This window comes from Papilio machaon, chromosome Z (genome assembly GCF_912999745.1).
Source record: "Papilio machaon chromosome Z, ilPapMach1.1, whole genome shotgun sequence".
Lineage (NCBI taxonomy): Eukaryota > Metazoa > Arthropoda > Insecta > Lepidoptera > Papilionidae > Papilio > Papilio machaon.
This window is the reverse complement of record NC_060016.1, coordinates 4,165,649-4,185,827: the sequence shown is the minus strand read 5'-3', so window position 1 is coordinate 4,185,827 and position 20,179 is coordinate 4,165,649. Positions and strand designations below refer to the sequence as shown.

At 33.8% G+C, this 20,179-nt stretch overlaps 2 protein-coding genes across 3 annotated transcripts; one reads left to right on the top strand and one right to left on the bottom strand.

Moving 5' to 3' along the window:
• Positions 1-158: 158 nt before the first annotated feature.
• Positions 159-3,586, bottom strand: LOC106719770 (proton-coupled amino acid transporter-like protein CG1139). The gene is made up of 8 exons (XM_014514212.2): positions 3,535-3,586; positions 3,255-3,309; positions 2,629-2,779; positions 1,637-1,843; positions 1,148-1,423; positions 893-1,071; positions 571-740; positions 159-397 (listed from the first exon to the last, which is right to left on the bottom strand). The coding sequence occupies exons 1-8, from the start codon at positions 3,584-3,586 to the stop codon at positions 159-161; spliced, it is 1,329 nt and encodes a 442-aa protein (XP_014369698.2).
• Positions 3,587-4,377: 791 nt separating this feature from the next.
• Positions 4,378-19,171, top strand: LOC106719852 (proton-coupled amino acid transporter-like protein CG1139). 2 transcript variants are annotated; one of them, XM_014514313.2, is made up of 9 exons: positions 4,378-4,560; positions 11,551-11,633; positions 11,986-12,045; positions 12,257-12,407; positions 14,247-14,453; positions 15,765-16,034; positions 17,433-17,611; positions 18,205-18,386; positions 18,565-19,171. In XM_014514313.2, the coding sequence occupies exons 2-9, from the start codon at positions 11,563-11,565 to the stop codon at positions 18,837-18,839; spliced, it is 1,395 nt and encodes a 464-aa protein (XP_014369799.1). In that variant the 5' UTR covers positions 4,378-4,560; positions 11,551-11,562; the 3' UTR covers positions 18,840-19,171. The 2 variants fall into 2 exon arrangements, with proteins under 2 accessions (XP_014369799.1, XP_014369798.1); XM_014514312.2 differs by lacking the exon at positions 4,378-4,560 and adding an exon at positions 8,594-8,714.
• The last annotated feature ends 1,008 nt before the right edge of the window (positions 19,172-20,179 follow it).

The window sequence follows — 20,179 nt, the reverse complement described above, 5'->3', positions numbered from 1 at the left end:
GTCACTTGCCAAATCTACAAATGTAAAAAATAAAAAAAATATATAGAGCACAATATTTATTATGTAAAAGATTTGTTACACTAATAGAAATCAAAGACAACAAACATATATGTACATTCGATATCCCTTATTGTGATGGTAATACAATACATGTGACATTACCAATCTTCTATAATTTCTAATACACTTGTATAACATCCGGAAAGGAGGAATGCGATACCGATTACCATGATAAACACATCGCGTACATATTTATAATGAAGTACTCCGTAATTATTCGGGTACCATAAACACAGGTCCATCAAGCCAGGAAAGATAATACCAAGCAACGATAGACAGAATGCACCGAACAAGGATATGAAGGGGCCCAGGTGAGGTACCGCCACTGCAAGTAACCCTGAAATATAAATTTTGACATTATTCTACTATAAAGGATTTTAAAATATTTTGTGACATATTTGATGTAAAAGAATTGGAAAGGGGAAAATTTGCAAAATGTTACTAACGCTCTTTAAAGTTTAATTTGATAGTTCTTTGATCAAAATTTTTAAGTACTTATTTGATACTCACAAGGTATAATAACAAGAGCAACCCGTAAACAGTAGTCAGTGACGAAGTGTTTGCTTTCTGGAAGCCTCTTCTTCGCTCGTCGCCAGACCATGTTGTACGCCACAAAGTTTTGTAGAGGAAATGTTAGGAATATAGCCAACGCAAATATAAGCTTTGCCACTTGTGCTTTTCTAAAATAAAAGTCAAGTATCAATCGTACAATATTAAAAGAGAAAAATTTACTTGCGAAACTAAGTAAAACACTAATTTTAGAAACTATATCAAAATCTCTTTAAAGCAATAAAGAACTAAATTAAAAAAAAATGAATCAAAGCCAACTTACTTTTGTTCTTGAGGCAAATTTAATGTAATTGTAGCTTTAATCTCTTCTCCATATTTAAGATAACCAAATACACCGACAATCAAATATAACGTTATTATAGTAATCATCCCTATGCTGTAAAGTCCCAACATACCTACGAAACGTTTCGGTTCCTCCATATTATATTCTAAAGCGAGTATCTGAAATGATAAATCTCTGTCTATTAAGATATAATTTGCTTCAATCACAAATTATTTCGATTCAAATCTTACAAACCACACCAACAGCTTCGAGTGCAAACAGAGCTGTTCCTATGAATATAGGTACATCATCGAATCTTTTTAGGCGTAATTTTTCATCGTCCAAAACCACGTCATCCTCTATCAAGTAGAAGAACACCAAGATCAGTCCGAATATTGTCACTATGTTTGAGAGCGACGAAAGCGGAGTCATTAGCTTGAGATCTTTCACAAGATTCAACAGTATCGTTGGTACCAACACGAAACAAAGATGCAGTCTCAGAGATGCTTCGTAACCATGGAAATCGCATATCTGCAAACATTATAAAATTTTCATATTCAACTAACATTTTTAAGGTAACATGACATATGTACTGGTTTCCGAACAGTTTTTTTTTTAAATCTTGAATTTAATAAAGCAGAATAAACTAATGGTTCATTACAAATCCCATCCAGCTGAAGAACTTATTATTATTAATATTAAAATTTAAGAAGCTTAAAAGAAATAGAATATAAAAATTATTACCTGTTTGAAATTTTCTGCAACAAACACAAAGAAAATAACGCAAATGCCAAGCTGCCAAAAGATGAGAACAACTTCGACGAAGTAATAAAGTGACATGGCGGCCCAGCGGAGTGAGGGAGGGCCGTCTCGGACGGCTAGCATCATAGACTTTGGATAGGCAATGTATCCCCGCCGCCATCGCTTGCACAGCTCGTACTGTGCCTCAATCTGTATTAAGGAAATTTGTTAAAATCAATAGCAACAACTATTTACATACATTATTAAAATAAACGTTGTTCATTTCCAAACGAAACTACTGCGGAAATCGAGAAGAATATTACACACTTCACTTCTCAACAAAATGACAACATTTTCTCTGTTCAACAACGGCTTGTATCACGTGCTGCTGGCAAGGCCTGTCGGACGTCCATGCCTGCAGCGCTAAACCGCGCCGATTTCGCGGTCCAATTGCGCCGTTACATTTCTGGATTGTCCGTGTTGTATTTACTATTCATGGTATTTTTTATTTACTTTGTATTATATTCCATATTACAAATTATTCTATTAGGATGATGCATTATTTTTATACTTATTTTAAAGAGGAAAGATTTGATTTTTTGAAGAATCGATTTCATCTTTTTTTTTTCAATGTTAGGAAGATGAACTATGCCCAGGTGAATAAGGCAATGTTTCTTATTATTTTATTTTATTTTCACGTAGACAAAGTTCTGTGCAACGGCCAGTTAATAAATAAAATAATAATATATTTTGAAAACTTTAAAAAGTAATGGTCGCCTTGTTAAGTCTAAAGTGCACATAGATTATGAAATATTCGTATTTTGGGAACTCAATTCATATTAAATGTGTGGGTATTTTATCTTTTTAAACAAAAAAGTAACCTCTATACATTATCTATGTCCAAAAGTAGACAATCTTTTACTGAAAATAAAACGAAGATAGATGCAATGTAGACTTCACCTTTCAAAATACATTACTGGGAATAAATTACTAACCAATAAAAGAATACAGTATGTAGCCAAACATCCGATGAGTATAAGACCTATGATGCTCACAATGATGCCCAGGCGCTTCACAGCGGAGGGCATGGCCAATATACCAGCTCCGATACTGCCTTTCAACATATGAATCATTGTCTCCGAATACCTAATAAAAATTGAAAAAAGGAACATTATCGAAGAAATAAATCTGTTGTACTGCTTGGAAATGACAACTTTTACTCTGTTCCGCAACCATCAGCGCCAAAATGGCAAAAATCAAATAGGCACAAAATACCACGGCTTATATCCTGTCCGTTTAATAGAGGTTAGTAAATCTGTTATCTATAATAACTATCAATTATAAGGAAATAATTATTCTTTAATGATTATTATATTAACAAAGTAGGTGTCGCCCACGACTCCGTCTGCGCGGAATTAAAAAAAAACCTAACATGTATGCATCTCTGCCAAATTTCATCAAGATACGTTGACCCATCCATCCATCCATCTATCTTAACTTTCGCATTTATAATACTAGTAAGTAGTAGGTACTATATTCCTTCAAAGTTTTTTCAAAATTGCTTGAATACTCAATAAACTAATCAGAATTCTGAACCTAATGAAATAAGTACTACACTTACGTCGTAGGCTTTTCTATTTTTCTATGTTGGTGGGGATCAAAATCCCCTTCCTCAGCTGAAAATAATTAAGTTTCTTAAGTGAAGTTATAAAATAAATTTATATACAATAATTTAATATATTTAATAATTTTAACACAATAATTTCGTGTCTTCACAATTTAATAATGCCGAAAAATTCCGAAACTTCTAAAACGTTCTTAGTGAAATTTGGTCCAACTATAAAGATGATATATATATACCCGTATATGATAATTTGTGCTATATATTTTTATATACTCACCACCTCCGGTGATCGTTTCGACGATCCCGGACATAAACTCGTAAACAAACATTTTGAAATACTGTATCCTCCCTTGTTATACACAGAATAACTATAAATACTCTACTTTTTGGTAAACATTATATTAAGTATTATTATTTGGTAATAGTACAGATTATGTAACAAAGTTGTATAAATAAATATAAAATATTATAGAAAAACAAGCAGCTTTAAAAAAGCTTTAAGTCATCTTCTTGTCACTGCCAACTACTGCCACACTTTGTGACACTGTCACAAACTTCAGTCAGTAAATTTCTTTTTAATAATTTCAAGAAGAATTCATAATTAATTTCATGTTAAACAAAGATGATATGAATGGAACGGAATTTAAACTCTGAGGTTTTCTACATGGGGACAAACTTATACGGCACGGTGGAAAAAGCAAACCTGTGTCTGACTGATTCTAGTTAATATTTTCTGAGGCTTCTGTCAGAACTAATTGCGATCACAACGCCACATTCACCGGGTCATTTAAGTTTTTGTAACTAAACGCTTTAAAGCATACTGTACGGCGTAAACAGATATTACAGATTACCTAAATATAAAATTCATTTTGACACCCTTTAACTTTTTATTAAAGTTCAAAGCTTTCACTATAACTTAAATATTAAAATTTTTAGATCGACTCGCAAATATTAGACTAATAAGATATTAAATGAGGGTGACTCGTAAAAGAAAATGAGGTCACTTAAAAGATTGGGAAAAATTTCCATAATCGGCACGTAGACTGGGGGTTAGGAACGCGCATGCGGTTCAGAAGGCACATAGTCCGTTTGACTGCAGTGTTTTTGTCGACAGCGACATCACAGCCCGTTGTTATACCAGTGCTCAGTTGTACTTCTTTACATAGACGTCATTGACCGCGCGACGCCGAAACCCTAAATGACGTAACTAGTAACAAGCACCAATCGATGTATGCGAAAATCGAGTTATTTGTTCGTGTGAAGTTACAAATATTACTAATTATGAATTCATGAATCAAAAAGAGTAAGAAATAATAATAAAATTCCGCTTCTTTTATTTTATTGCAAATCTAGTTTTGCGTACATCAAATATAATGCTTTTTATAACATGGTAAATAGATACATTTTATGCTTTGAATTTTTTATCGTTTACTTAGCAACCTAGCATTAATCATCGTTTAAAAGAGCTTGCTATTCTTTGATCAAATATTCTTTGTTCTTTATTTTAGTATAATTAGATTTATATATATATAGTAAACAAGAATCTCTAGTTAAAAGCTCTAGCAAAATAAAAGATTTCAAACAAAAATTTACACGATAAAGGAATTGAATTTTGAACTACGCCAATCAATGCATATAATGCTTTTTAACACATGCAGCTTTAACAATCATACTTCCTCGTTAGTATAATATTCCAATAATAAACCCTTGGATGAGTCTATTGATAATTAATGTATTTTGCTGAACTATGACCAGGAAATGTACGTATAAGTTATTTGCATTCTTTTCCTCGAGCGGGAAGATATTGTCCTGTCTAATGGTCTCTAATTATTACAAAGGAGTACGTCGATTCGAACTTATCTATTGCGGAATAAAATTATTCTATACATTTGTTTTGAAAGATCCAAAAATAAAAGAAATTATCCTACAACTTAATATCTTATACATATATTCCGCATTATTATTACATAACGATTTCGTTTAAATTCATTAAAAATATTACAATGATATGAAATTAAATAGCATGTACTCGTAGATGAGCATGAATGGAGAAGAACCGAAAGGAGTGTTAGGACCGTGCCAAATGAAGGTCCATGGTCTCTACCTACCCCTCTGGGTTACGGGCGTGCGTTATGTTATTGTTGTTGTTTAACAATGATTATTGGTCACTGCACAAGAAAATTCTATCTACACTTCTCAGAATCAATTTTCCCATCTAGTATCGTTGTCGCAAAGGAAGCTATGGAAATTACGATGATGCTTTTGTGGCTTCCAACATTTATCGCAGAGTTTCAGTGTTCTAATTTCTTTACATTTGTGCTCATTATTATATGTACACAAATTAAAACCAGACTCTATTCAAATAATTTTAATGAATAACATTAATTTCGTAAAAATATATACTTATATCAAAAATGCTTCTTTGAAACGAGTTCCACATCACTCTGTATAATTAAGACCGACGATATCTTGGCGTTCGTTGTAGACGGACTTAATCAAAATTTTTAATTAATATAAGTAAAGCTGAATGACTGAATGAAATGTCTAAGAAGTGTAACAAGATAGGTATACAATAGTTTGACTCATTCAACATGAACCAAGTTGAATTTGCATAGCACTACCGTCTAATTAGTTTTGCTTTTCAAATGAAACTTTTCGAGTAAAACTAAATTAAGTAGCGTTTACTTCTAGTATATATAACGGTTGTTAAATAGTAAATCCTTGCAAGAATAAAACATTAGTAGTTTTTGTTAGGAACTGTGTATGTATCTTTTTTATTTATGCCACGTGTCAGGAGCATTTGGTTCTTATATCGATAACTCGAGGAACGTTCGACCTCGCTTTATTTTATCCTCAACACGTGTACATAGATAGCCATCAAATCGACTACAATTGTATTCACTGTGAAGAACTCTCTTCGAGACTCATTCGTTCTCGTTAACATAATCTATTCTTGGTAACCCTCTGCCACCTACGATTCATATCATCCACTTAAGCCATTAGTATCCTACAACTTTGTAGAGATATTCCTGGCTAGGTTTGACGCGCGTAGTGGGTCACTTTTAATTTGTTAAGAGATGTGACCAAAAAAAGAAAAAAAATAACTGTGATCCTAGCACAAATGTTTGTGATAAACGCCTTCGTATCGTCATTGTCAATTATGTCAAAATTAGTATGAGATTTTTAGTGTAGTTTACGCCCGATAGAAGCGCTGCACAAATTTTAATAGTCGATACAATGGCGATTGTAACAAATATTCGTGCTAGGTCCACTGTATCCTGTTCATCCAATATATTATTCGATCCGAATGATTCTTTGCAACGCAGTTATGTACTGTATTACTGTCTAGTACGTAATTCGAAAATAAGTCGATTTGATGAATCAAACTACGAGTCAGTCGCCTACGTAGCTACAAAGACGTAACTGAATAAAAAGCCTCGGAATATTAGCTAAATATCAAAACATATTTTTAAACTTAAGTGAGCGATAAAGTGGATACTTGACATGGTTACGTCAAAGCTACCGTTAACTATTAAAGCTACAGAGAGAGAGTACTTATATATTTAAAAATGCTACGTTTTAATAAGGAAACATTCTTAGAATTAATATGAAACCATATACGTCGTTTTCATAAATTGAAATTCGTGGTTTGAAATTGTATCAATTAAAAACCATAACTAATCCAAATTAGTGCACTAGGGACAATTCTTGATAAGCAACCGGAATAGACAATTTAGATGTCACTGAACTCTGCACTGAAATTAAATTGCCACATTGTATGTGTGGCTATAAAAGTACTTACCCATTTTTTTTCGGCAATAATTATATAAATTTAATTACATATTTAAATTTTAAACAGTTAAAAGCTCTAGTGAATGCAAAATAGATACTGAAGAAATAATTATTTATTAAAACTCCCAAATCATTCACAGCTGAAATTGGGAGAATGTATCGTGAATAACAAACATTTAAAAATATTACTTGCGTCCTTCTAACCATAGTTATATGATTTACCGTGATTTTCTGAGAACAAAATCTCCGTTTAAAACATATTGTTATCTCAGTATTGTCAAAGATAGAGATGACGATATGTTTTTATACAGACATTTTGGTTATATCAATACGTCTGGATCAAAAAAAAGCAAATATCCTCAATCAAGCAAACAAGTCTTTTAGAAAAATAGTATGGCGCTATGAACTTGCAACAGGCGCCAACATTTTATTTTTGCATCAATTTTGTTTAATTGTAAAGGGTCATGTTGACTTCATATCAATTGTACGACAATTTATTAGACGAGTGGTTGTTAAGGTTACAGATATGAGTCGTCACACGTAAAGCAACAAATTAAAAGGATCACCACACGTTAACGACACAGCGGGATAAACATTGTGAAAAGACAAGAAATATCAACAACTGATTTATTTAAATGTTTTTGTGCATCGCTGTACCATGATTTTTGGGTACACATTTCATTGTTTCCTATTCAATATTCCCTTAGCATTCAAATTACGGGTATTTATAAACAGTTTATAAATGTCCTGTTTGATCACCTTTATAAAATACTAGGAGTCGTCCGCCCTGAATTTAAAATAAAAACACCCAATAAGTAGCCTATGTGTTTTTCCTGACTATGTTCTACATCCATGCCAAATTTCACCAAGATCCGTTGACTTGACTTGGAGATACCTTCGAACAAACATCCATCCAGCCATCTATACATCTAAACTTTCGCATATAAATATTATTAAAATGATACAAAAAATCCTTTATAGAACAAAAAAAACTAGGAACTAGGTACCTGAATATAGAACCTGTGTCTGAAGAGCTTAGCAATGACATATGTGAATGACGTACCACTTGTACTCGTATATGAACCCTATCACTGTTTCTTCAAAGTTAATCAGAAAATATTGTCGTAATACAGCTTACAGTGGAGATTCACTGTGAATTGTTCCACTGCTACAATATATTCTGTACTAGCTGTCGCCCGCGACTCTGTCTGCGCGGCATTAAAAAAAATCTTAGTAAGTAGATTATATATTCTTTCAGACTATGTTCTATATCTATGCCCAATTCCATCAAGATTCATTGAGTCGTTCTGAAGATATCTTCAGACAAACATCCATCAATCCATCCATCTATCTAAATATTCGCATTTATAATATTAGTAAGAGTAAGATTAATAAGTGATAAATTACTAGCACTGTCCGTATTTTGAAAGCGTATTGGCCATCCTGAATATGAATGAGATGATCGACGATACGGCACACGGTAAAGACGCGGGGGACGTGGTGAGGCGGGGGCGAGAGGGGAAGGTCGGGTGTCGTCGGGACGCTGGAGTGGTGTTGCCTCAGTGCCCCAGTCGACGCGACGGCGAGCGTCTCTACTATTGAATTCCCAGAACGAATATCAACAACGAAAAGAAGAACGTTGACTACATTGAAAAAGAACAACAAGTATGTAATAAAATAAATATCTGAAATTCTGAAGATACAATTAGCTTCATTTAAAACCGAAGCACATAGTTGTAGTAAGCAAAAAGCTTATAGACTTAATCGATTTTATGTTTCGCTTAAAAAAATTGCTTTAAGAAAAAGAAAGTTATTTCACGATGAATTTTATTTGATAAAAGAAGCTTTTACGAAAGCTTTTGATACATAGGCGCAGAAAATTTACTAAAGCGAATAACAAATTCCTTTAAAGTATACTAAATATACTTAATCAAACGATAATGTAATGTAATAAAATATGTTTGAAATATTCATTTTAGTTAATATACGCGAAAAAATCAGGGCGTTTGGCGCCATACCTGCCCGCTCGAACTGTGTCCCTGTAGCTCGTAATTGTAACGTGGTTTTTAAATAGCATTATTTACATAACTGCCGACTTCGCGAATCGTGCTTGTCCCGTAGGCGTGGCAACCAAAGCGCCTACGACACATGTATAACAATAGAATTTACTACTCAAATCTCACAAACCCATTATTGTGTATCCGTTTTAGTGTGAGTTGCCACTGTGATAATTTATTTCTATTTTTTCTAAGAAATGACAATATATTTTTATGCATGACTTTCGGGAGTGGCAAATTAGTTGTATTAGATTATTCGGTATATCTTACTAATGTTATAAATGCGAATGTTCAGATGGATGGATGGATGGATGTTTGTTTGAAGGTATCTGCGGAACGGCTCAACGGATATTGATGAAATTTGGCACAGATGTAGAACATAGTCTGGAAAAACATATAGGCTACTTATTAAGTTTTTTATTAATTCCGTACTGACGGAGTCGCGGGCATCAGCTAGTTTCTAAATAAATAAATTACCGTAAGTAGATTTAACAATTACATTAACTTAGAAAGCATACATTGTTCAGTTTTCAGAGTATTGAAAACGAAACGTGGTACTGTAAAATCTTACATACTTCAAACATACTCAGACACAATCGATAACTCGATTCGAATGCGTATAGTAAATGTTGTGATTCTTCGGTTTCGCTATTGAATAACCGTCGCTTTCTGAGACCAAAACCTCTATATACAAAATATCGCCATCCCTTTCATTGTATTAGACAAAATAGAGATAACAATATGTTTTAAACGGAGATTTTGGTGTCAAAAACCCACGGTGAGTCATAATAATAAACATCTTCTAAGTCTTACTTTTTTACACATAAACATCTCGTTACCTAAACATTATTAAAATAGCTATATCATCAGTTCGTTTTCTTTACCTATCTTTCTTTCTAATCTAATCTAAAGATTCCAGTTCTTTTTTATATTACCGTATCTTAACTTCAACCTCACTTATATACTTACTACTACTTCATACTATATGTATACTTCTTTCTTCCAACGACGATGACGATATGTTTTATACAGAAACCTACGGTAAAAATAACAACCGTGTGATCACCATGGTAACATTGAATTTAAAAGTAAAATTATTAGCGTGACACTTGTACTTGTCTCTATTTTGTCAAAGAGATTGAAAGGGATGACAATATAACTCAAGTGTCAAACAGTAGAGTTCAACGGAACCATTCTTAAATAGTATTTAACTTGCTACAACACATTCCCCCTTAGTTTGTGAAGTTTGATCCGCAGTCAGTATCGATTAAACTGCGACCTATGTACGTAACCAGTCCCCGGATCACTGATTCAATGCTCACATCCTTTATTTTAGACGACTATTAATTTTTAAGTGAAGGGGAAATCACAATAGTATTGCATACAGAGTTTGCTCAGATACTATATTTAAGAAATAAGTAACGTCAATGTTATAATTTATATTCTATGATATATATTTATATTTTATTGATAAATTATCAGCACATGTAAATTTGATTAAAAAAAATATTGAAAAATTATTTAATTTTGAAACCTATTGAATCAAATATTTTGGTTCATTACTTACTTATTCCGCTGGCGCAGCGACCCAAAGTGTGTCTTGGCCTCCGACACAAGAGATCACCAGAGTCGCCTGTCCTGTGCCTTCTCTTGCCAGTCCATCGCTTGTAGCTCCAGCCTATCTAGCTCTAATTAGTATTAGAAATAAATTTTTAAAACCCAGTATCACAACGTCTTAATGACAAAGTTTCAATGAACATGAAAACTTAGAAGTTAATAAGACAAACTGTTTTACCGTTGGTTCTAAAACCAAAGCCTATATATAAAACATACTAGCTTTTACCCGCGACTCCGTCCGCGCGGAATGAATAAAAAATGCATACAAGATAAAGAAGTTCCTATGTCCGTCTCCTAGTTCTCAGCTGCCTCCCCATCAATCTTCAGCTAAATCAGTTCGACCGATCTTGAGTTATAAATAGTGTAACTAACACGACTTTCTTTTATATATATAGATAAGATTGTCATCCCTGTCATTATCTTTAACTGAGTGATGACAATATATTATTTTGAACGGGGATTTCGGTCTCGGAAACCCACGGTTAGCGTTAAGTAAGAACTCAACATTTTATTTCTATAGTAAGAGTAACTAATATAAGAGTAACTTATTAGTTAACAGATTTGTCTTTAAAATCACTCTACATCCTTTGGTCATAATTATTTTCATCATAATTACATTGCCCAGTTTTTATTACATTTTACTAATACAAAAAATAATTAGACCATTCAAAGAATCTAGTCTACTGACTTTCCTATAATATCAGATTTTTTTATATGATAATATGGGAGCCTTTGATTTCTACTATTTAACAAACATTTTTGATTGTGTTCTGTTTAAGTTATTTAGCAAACAATTAGAAATAAATGTCTCATTTTTGTTTAATTAGATTCGAAACAAAATGGAAGATAAAATGGAGACGATACGACTGGAGCCGACATCTAATAACACCGCTCCAGCCAGCCCTGATAAGTAAGTACTAACTTAAATGAAAGTCTTGTAGAAAGTTAAAGAAAAAAAAACAATTTAAAGTTTAGTATTAAAATCTCAATCATTTGATTAATATGTTGGAAATTGAAAACTAAAAACATTGAGAGATTAAAAGTTTTCAAATCGTTTGTTTACTTTTACATTTTACTTTAATTAATACATGTAAATAAAAATGTTTTTGATACAACATAACTCAATGGAATAAGTGATATGATGGAAAACACCATCGCAGCACACAATACCAAATATTTGCTAGCACTCTACTGAATGAATGATTTCTTTAAAGGTTTACATATATTTATCAAACGAGTTAATTTGATTCTACTATTTTTAGAGATGATAATTCAGTTGATTACGACCCGCATCTTCATCGGCAATTAGAGAAACCAACAAAGTAAGTACAGTTGTTGATTACTTCTGAAGAACAAATTCGACTTTTTATTTGGTCCCTTGTTTCGTTATTTTCCATGTATAAATGATAAGTGAACTATATTCTGAGGTTACTTTAAATTTTATTATGACTATATGGTATATAACATTGTTAACTCTGTCGAGATAAGCCGATTTAGTGACTGATTTTGTCTAATGTTGTAACAATATTACAGCAACTTGGAGACCTTAGTGCATCTGCTCAAATGCAGTCTTGGCACTGGAATACTTGCAATGCCGCAGGCTTTCGCCCGAGCCGGCCTCGTCACCGGCATTGTGGCCACCGTGCTGGTTGGCATACTTGTCACGCATTGCCTCCATGTCTTGGTAAGTACCATCCATGTCATATTATATGACTCAAACTTATGGACGGACAGTAGTTAGCTGCGATCTCACAGGTTCATAAGAGCACGCACGAGCGTCTGCTCCATCCCCTCCCTCATGATGGGGATTTCGTCGGGATTACGTCCTGCCGATACATAAAATAGTGTTATACGTAACATCTCGTGCAAAATTGCGAGCCCTCTTAAAGTTTGGATTGTGATAATGTGTAGTTGTTGCCCACACCTACTCACAAGTTTTTCTTTTCCCACAAACAATGTTATTTTGAAAAGAATTAACTTTACCGTGGCAACCTATACCATAAAAGAAGCTTTAATGGATAGATTGCCATGAAAAATTTAAAGGTTAAAGGAATTCACACAGTTAATATCCCATAATATTCTGCGACATAGCGTCGATTGATCATAGCCTCCAATCGATGTTTAGTGATTTTCACTTGATGACAAACTAAAAAATCAACAATCACGATAACTGTTTAAATTAAACGTTAAATAAAAATTATATAGAACGGTACGTGGACACCACTACGTAGAATGACGTTTCTAGTTCACGGGTTAGGTTGAAATATGTGACCAAGCATGTGGAGGACAAAATGCTCTGCTTCCTTTCTATACTGTCAATTACTCTCGTACGATAAATGTATTACAAACAAGCTATGTAAAAAACAACGATTCCCATTTAAGTCACTAAAGAAAAATATTTAAAATAATATAGTTATTTAGAAAAGGTGAGTTTGAAAACTTTGGGTAGTTGTGAAGGAATCAAATACTCGCAGTTCTAACTAAATACTCATAACCAAAATTTCACGATTGGATTGTCTCACTATGGCTAAATACAACAAAGAATTGTTTACATCATTATTGCTTCAAAAAGATACTTATACATATTTATAGAGAAATAAAAACAGTATTTATGTATATCTGATTACAAAATGAGTTTCGAGATAACATGATAATAATTGAAACGCATTGTAACTGTCTATTTTTTTAAGAAGCGATAGATGTTAGATTAAGCATTGCATTGTCCCCCAATACTATTTAACTGAATATCGATTCCAAGTAGGTTAATACACAATCTTTACAGAGTTAAAAATAAAAAGCGAAGGACCTTTTATGAAAAGTTTATTTAGTTACGGTTAACTGTAAAACCTTTTACAGAAATTCTCACTCAGACACACGGGCTATTTACAAATTATGTTTTGTCATCAATCAAAATTAGCTAGTAGGGCGGCGCCCTAACCATAAATCTCGAAATTAAGTTATTTCACTAACGTTGTGAGTCGAGAGTAAATATGAAAATTGATTTTAGTTTACCTTTCTAGTTAACGACTACACCTCCCACTAACACCGACCGCGACACAAGCTCCTCTGCTTAGTACCGTTAATAAACGTAATGTCATTAGGCCATCGGCAAAGCTTCTGCGCATGAGTAATAACGTTAGTAATTCGCTTCAGCTTTGCTCGGGTAATAGTAAACTGATAAAATGCATCCGCCAGCACAAGCTTTGTATCGGTTAAAAGGTTATCTCTGTGTTAGAAAAGCTAATCAAGGCGTATTATTTTAAATAAGCGTTGCACCAACACAACCACTTAATATATTACTTAGGTTCTCATTTCGTGTATGTTTTTTTTTTATTTTTTACAGTTTTTATTCATCATACGATTTTCACCTGTCTTACACCCAAGTATCGTTTAAAAAAAATGTTCAAAAAAGTGTTCAAGTCAACCTCTGTCGTCACTTCTTTCTACGTATTGTCACGCTGTCTTTTTATTAGAAGAAAAATTGATGTATAACAATATTTTAAGTTTAATATGTTCTTCCCAGGTACGTTCTCAGTACGCGGCGTGCAAGAAACTCCAAGTGCCTCTGCTGTCCTACCCTGCCGCGGCGGCTACGGCGTTCAGCAACGGCCCGCCGGCATTCCGTAGCCTTGCAAGGCCCTGCGCCATTACTGTAGACGTATTCCTCGTCGTTTATCAGTTGGGAATTTGCTGCGTCTACATCGTTTTTATCGCTGATAATATTAAGAAGGTAAAAACTATTTATTTCTTAATCTTGTAGTGTTTTATTACTATGTGTTCCGACTGCAATGATACTTGTATTGATTGATATTGTTGATTCTGTTTTTTTTAAACAAAGAAAATGTGAGATACAATATGCGTAAATACAAGTCTCACTTTCAACTCAAACCCACAGTAAGGCTTTCTTTTTGTCTGATAAAGATATTAAAAAAATAAATATTTAACCCAGTCATAAAACAAAAGCTACTCGCATTTCATCTTTATTGGCAAATCACGCTAAGCATTAATTGCGTATTGATACAACACGAGGTTAACTTCCGTTGACCATCGTTTGGAGGCTCGGCGGATACGCTACAATACAGCTAGAGACGAGTCGTGCAATTGGTTAAGTGGGCTGGCACATACAGCAGGGTCAGCGGTCGTCCTAGCTTCATACGTCAGTATTCATCAAATGGCAGCACGTCCTTCGTATAAATACACGCGGAAATATCACACGAACGTTACATAATACGTCACGAGTATTACAGACGAGGAAAAGACACATTTTTGTAGAAATTTTTATGTGAGGACATTTTAATTAATTTATTATAATTATTAAATTATGTTCAAATATAGTTGAAATCCTCGACTTCGTTCGCGCGGAATTAAAAAATCTAGTAAAGTGTCACCTACGCCTATGTCACCTCGGGGGTAGCTTCCCAACAGTGAAAGAATTTATCCAAACTATCCAATAGTTTTGGCGCCTATTCAATGTAAACAATCAAATCTTTCCTCTCCATAATAGTAGTATAAATTTAAAAGCCAAAACAAATAATGATGTTTTGATACGAGTGTTTGATCAATGGAAACTCGGGGTGAGAATGATAGATAACCGATGTTCAGTATCTTATCGTATGTGATCCTGTAACGTGCATGTTTTTCAGTTGTTTCTGTCAATTTATATTCCAAGGCGGTTCATGAAATAATCATTAGCAGCGAGGACAAAACATAAATATTCGATGATCCTCGCCTAAAGACGATCGGAATACAACAAAGATTATGCTGAAAATTGACGCTACAACGCTACTGTGTATACGAAAATTATCAAGGACAAAAATGATAGCTAACAAAAAATAACTATATTTATTTCACACGTTACAACTAACACTTTTTTGCCCAAATAGTTTTATGACCGCTTGTAGTCTGAGCGGCCGAACGAAATGTTCAGAAGACAAATAGTGAAGTTTCATTCGATGAGTATTATTTATCATAGGGGAACAATATTTTTAACTAATTATATCATTACGTGGCTATTTTAATTATAATTTCTTTTACTTTTCAGGTGGTCGATCCTTACTACGAGATGGCAGTCGAAATTCACATGTTAATCATTCTTATGCCGCTGATTGCTTTCAACTTGATACCTAGTCTCAAATTATTGGCACCATTTTCCGCGGTGGCCAACTTGATGACATTTGTGGGACTCGGTATTGTTATCTACTTCCTTCTCTCCGGCGAGAAGTCCACTGAACCATTGGACCTGTGGGGTTCTGCGGAAACATTTCCTTTATTCTTCGGGACCATATTGTTTGCATTGACAGCGGTTGGAGTGGTGAGTATTACTTTTGTAAAAGTTTTAAGTAAATTTGCGAAGTATAAAGCGAATGCACAATACGATTGCGAAAGTATGTATGTAAGCGTATTGTGACACCATTGATATGCGAATTTTTATGAGAAGTGGAGGATACGTATAATGTATTCATTATAAGCGATTTGTTTCTTGCTGCGTATATGATTTGTATGTACCTTGAATGCATTTATTTCACATTATACGGTGCAATAAAAGCGCATACCCGCTCGCGCATCCGTGCAGTCTTAACGTAAGACGATACTGTGCTTACGACAATTAATGTATTTCCACTAATTTGGTATTTTTAATACAGTACGTTAATACATCAGTAATACACAATAATAAGCTTAGAGATTACAAACACACTATAAAATGGCGAAATGTGGCGGTTGCAGAAAATTGTTAGCTACTGTTGGTCACGACGTTATTAATTGCATAGAATGTTATCAAACTTATCACAAGGATTGTATCCGTCTTCCTCGGTTGACTAAAGCTCCACGAGGCTGGATATGCCCGATGTGCATAGCAAGGATACCTCACACGGACAATACGCACACGCCAGTAAAAGGAATACAAGATCCAGAGCTCACCTCAATTGCAGAGGAGTATACTACGTCAGGGAACCTATAGTTTGCCCTCCCGTTAGTCTTCTAGCAAATAAGGTCATTTCTAAGCTAAATTTTATAAACCAGGTTCGAAAGCAAAACATTAATCGTATAAAACTGCATATTTGGCTATAGCTCGTAAATTCCAAAATATTTCCGGCGAAACATTTCTTCTCATATAACTGATAGCATTCCGTTGAAAAAACTGTTGAACTTAAGGGAATAGCAAAAATATGTCAAGGGACATTATTTTTGTATGTTATGTTCTGTTCTCTACTAGTCAAGTCTTTGCATTTGTTGTTTGTCGGGGTGGTTGTACAAAAATATGTTAAGTGTACCGTAGTCTACTAGTCAAGTGTAAACAATGTGTTGATGCAAGATCGGAGAGACAGAAGCACGGTTTCACAAGCAGGTAAATAGGGTTATGGTGTCCTTCTTGCGGTTTTCTTCAAACCGAAACACGGGGGGAATGTCATAATTATTATAATAAAAAAAACTTTAGTTAATATTGGAGTTGCGTATTTGCATACTCCGTTTGTGTTTAAGTTTTACTGGATTTAGTAGCTTCATCGCTGTATAATAATTACTAACTTCTTAGTTGTAAGTTAAATTTTATTTCCACAGTTTATTTATTTTTTTGCTTTTGTACCCCTCTTGTTTCCATGAATGTTGTGTTTGCCTATAAAAATTTATATATTTTATAGCGAAGCTACTTTTAACGTTGAAATAATATTTGCTGTTTTTGCAATACCACAAGACTCTTTTTTTGTTAAAGGTGATCGCTTTAGAGAACAACATGAAAACTCCAAAGGCGTTTGGTCGCCCGTGCGGCGTACTCAACACCGGCATGACATTTATCGTCCTGCTTTACGTCGCAGTCGGTGCCCTTGGTTACGTATTCTGCGTCTCGGATTGTAGCGACTCTATCACTCTGGACTTACCGAAGGGGGACCCGTTAGTACTTTACATACAACTTATTGATCATCTAAATTAATATAGACCGTTATTATAGGATAAAATTATGTACTCTGGAAATAACATTATATACTTCCATTTGTCTATCTTTTCTTATCTTGTTATATATTCAACTAGTAATACATAACATAAACGTCAACAAATCATTATGACAAATATGAATCCACGATCAATTGAGAATGACGTAACAATAGATCGGTAACAATTCCAGCGCGGTGTGCCACATTCCGTATGATTATGTTTGTAGTATAATAGCTAAGGGCGAAGTCCATTACGGCGCCATGTCTGGATACAAGTTCTGAACCACATAAAGAGATCGATTAATTACCTTTAGCCTTGCTCATTACCTAAGACCGACCTTTGGGCAATAAAAACAAATTACAAATAGGACATTGTAAAACGTCAATGGACAAACGATACAATACAAATATATGAAATATAATCGATGCACAATCGTTTAAAAATAAAATGAATCTTTCCATTCCACGAATGTTCTGTTTCAATGGCATCTAGGTACTTTATCCTTTTACCCATGATCGAGTCAATAATATGTAGTGTTGTTGGATTTGCAGGTTGGCAACGACAGTGATAGTTATGTTCGCAGTCGCCATCTTTATTAGCTACGGACTACATTGTTACGTACCAGTGGAGGTACTGTGGAAAGGATACCTGCTGCCGTGGCTCGAGGAATCTGGCTCCAACAGATTGCGTGTTTGGGAATATGCTCTCAGAGTAGCACTTTGCCTACTGACTTGTAAGTTTAACATAATTTATATAGATAACTAAAACTACTGCTACTAGTATTTACCCAACGTATCGCTCGTATTAGTAATTAAGGGATGGCATTAAAGGATCTGATCTGCCTTTTCTTTTACTATCAATATCTATGAGTATCCAAATAATCAAATAATATTACAAATGACTATTTCCAGTTGTATTGGCGGTATCGGTGCCACGGCTGGGACTTTTCATCTCACTGTTCGGTGCGCTCTGCCTCTCAGCTCTCGGGATCTGCTTTCCGGCCATCATGGAATCATTCCTGCAGTATCCCAAAAAGCCAAAGTTACTTCTGTTAAAAGACGCATTGCTCTTCATCATCGGGATCGTTGGACTGCTCGCTGGAACCTATACAGCACTCATCAGCATTGTACGTTCTTTCCAACCTCAGGCGGTATTGGCTGATGGAGTAGAACATCATCATGAGTGAGCGGTTTCTGTCTTCTGTTCCCTACTTCAATAATAAAACATAGTACCGACCAACGCTATTTTCTACAAAGCTTAAAGTGCCTTCACGCTTTGTCGATCTAAAAAAAATCAGAGTTTTACCAATATTTTCTACAGAATGAACGAGAGATAAAGTTTTCGCATATAACGATTGTTGAGCTTTAATGTTTCATATGTTATCAATTAAAAACAACGGTTATTTTGCTAAGCTATAAGGATTATTAAACTCAATTCTTTTACAGTCTAAGTGGAAAAGTGAAACTGCGAATGAGTCGCTCGAATTAGTTAAGGATGCAGAATACTGTCTATTTACAATCCCAATATTGTTGTTTACAATACAATTTTGTTTATTAATAAATATTGATTTGCTTATTTTTTAAGGATTTGCGTAACCAAACAATTTAATTAATTGTAATAAAGTTATACATTAAGATTATTACAATATAAAAAGTTAAAAGCTACTATTTTACAAGCTCAGTATATTCGTGGACATCTATGTCAATTAAGAAATCAAACTATTTGTATAGTGCGACAAATTTATCTGGCCCGTTGAAAGACACTTTGCTGCTATCGTAGTCTGTCAGAAAATTTGTATAAACTTTTGTACGCATAGAAAATTACACACGATGTCATTAACAGGACAGACACAGTCCGAAAAAGATTTTGTGGCACATTTTTGTCCTTGGTAGGGGATGGAATGCGATACTTCATTAATGCCCATCGGGTCAAGAAAGTTTATCGGTCTATATGTCATTAAGCAACTGTAATTTTGGATAACATATTTTTAAAATATTGACTATGTGTATTTGAGAAATAACATGTGCTTGAAGAATGATATATTTGCTTATAAATTTGAAAGAACTAAGACAATGTACAACTACTTGTGAAATGTGTAAGAATATCGAGTTTAAGATCACAAAAAAAAATATTAATTTGAAGCGTGTTTTATTTTAAATAAGTATTGTTTTCAATTTAAGTTTTTTTTTTTTATATACGTATAATTATAATTGATATTTTCTTCTGATTGTATAAGTTTAGGATACTTTATTGTGATTATTTTTCACATGTAGTTTAAGCTTGTGGGGTTAAGGTACTTTTTGCTAATATTATTTGGAATGTAGAATTCAATATAAAATTATTATCTTAATTTGCGTATAATTTTAAAGTGAGCTAAACGCCATTAAGTACAACGGTTTTAAAATTTCGTAAATAATTTATTGGATTCATGAAGATATTTTTTAATAAAAAAAGTAAAAAACATATTTTTTTTTCAATTCCTACAAATGTTATTTCCTCTGTCTCTATCATGTTCATTTTTTATAA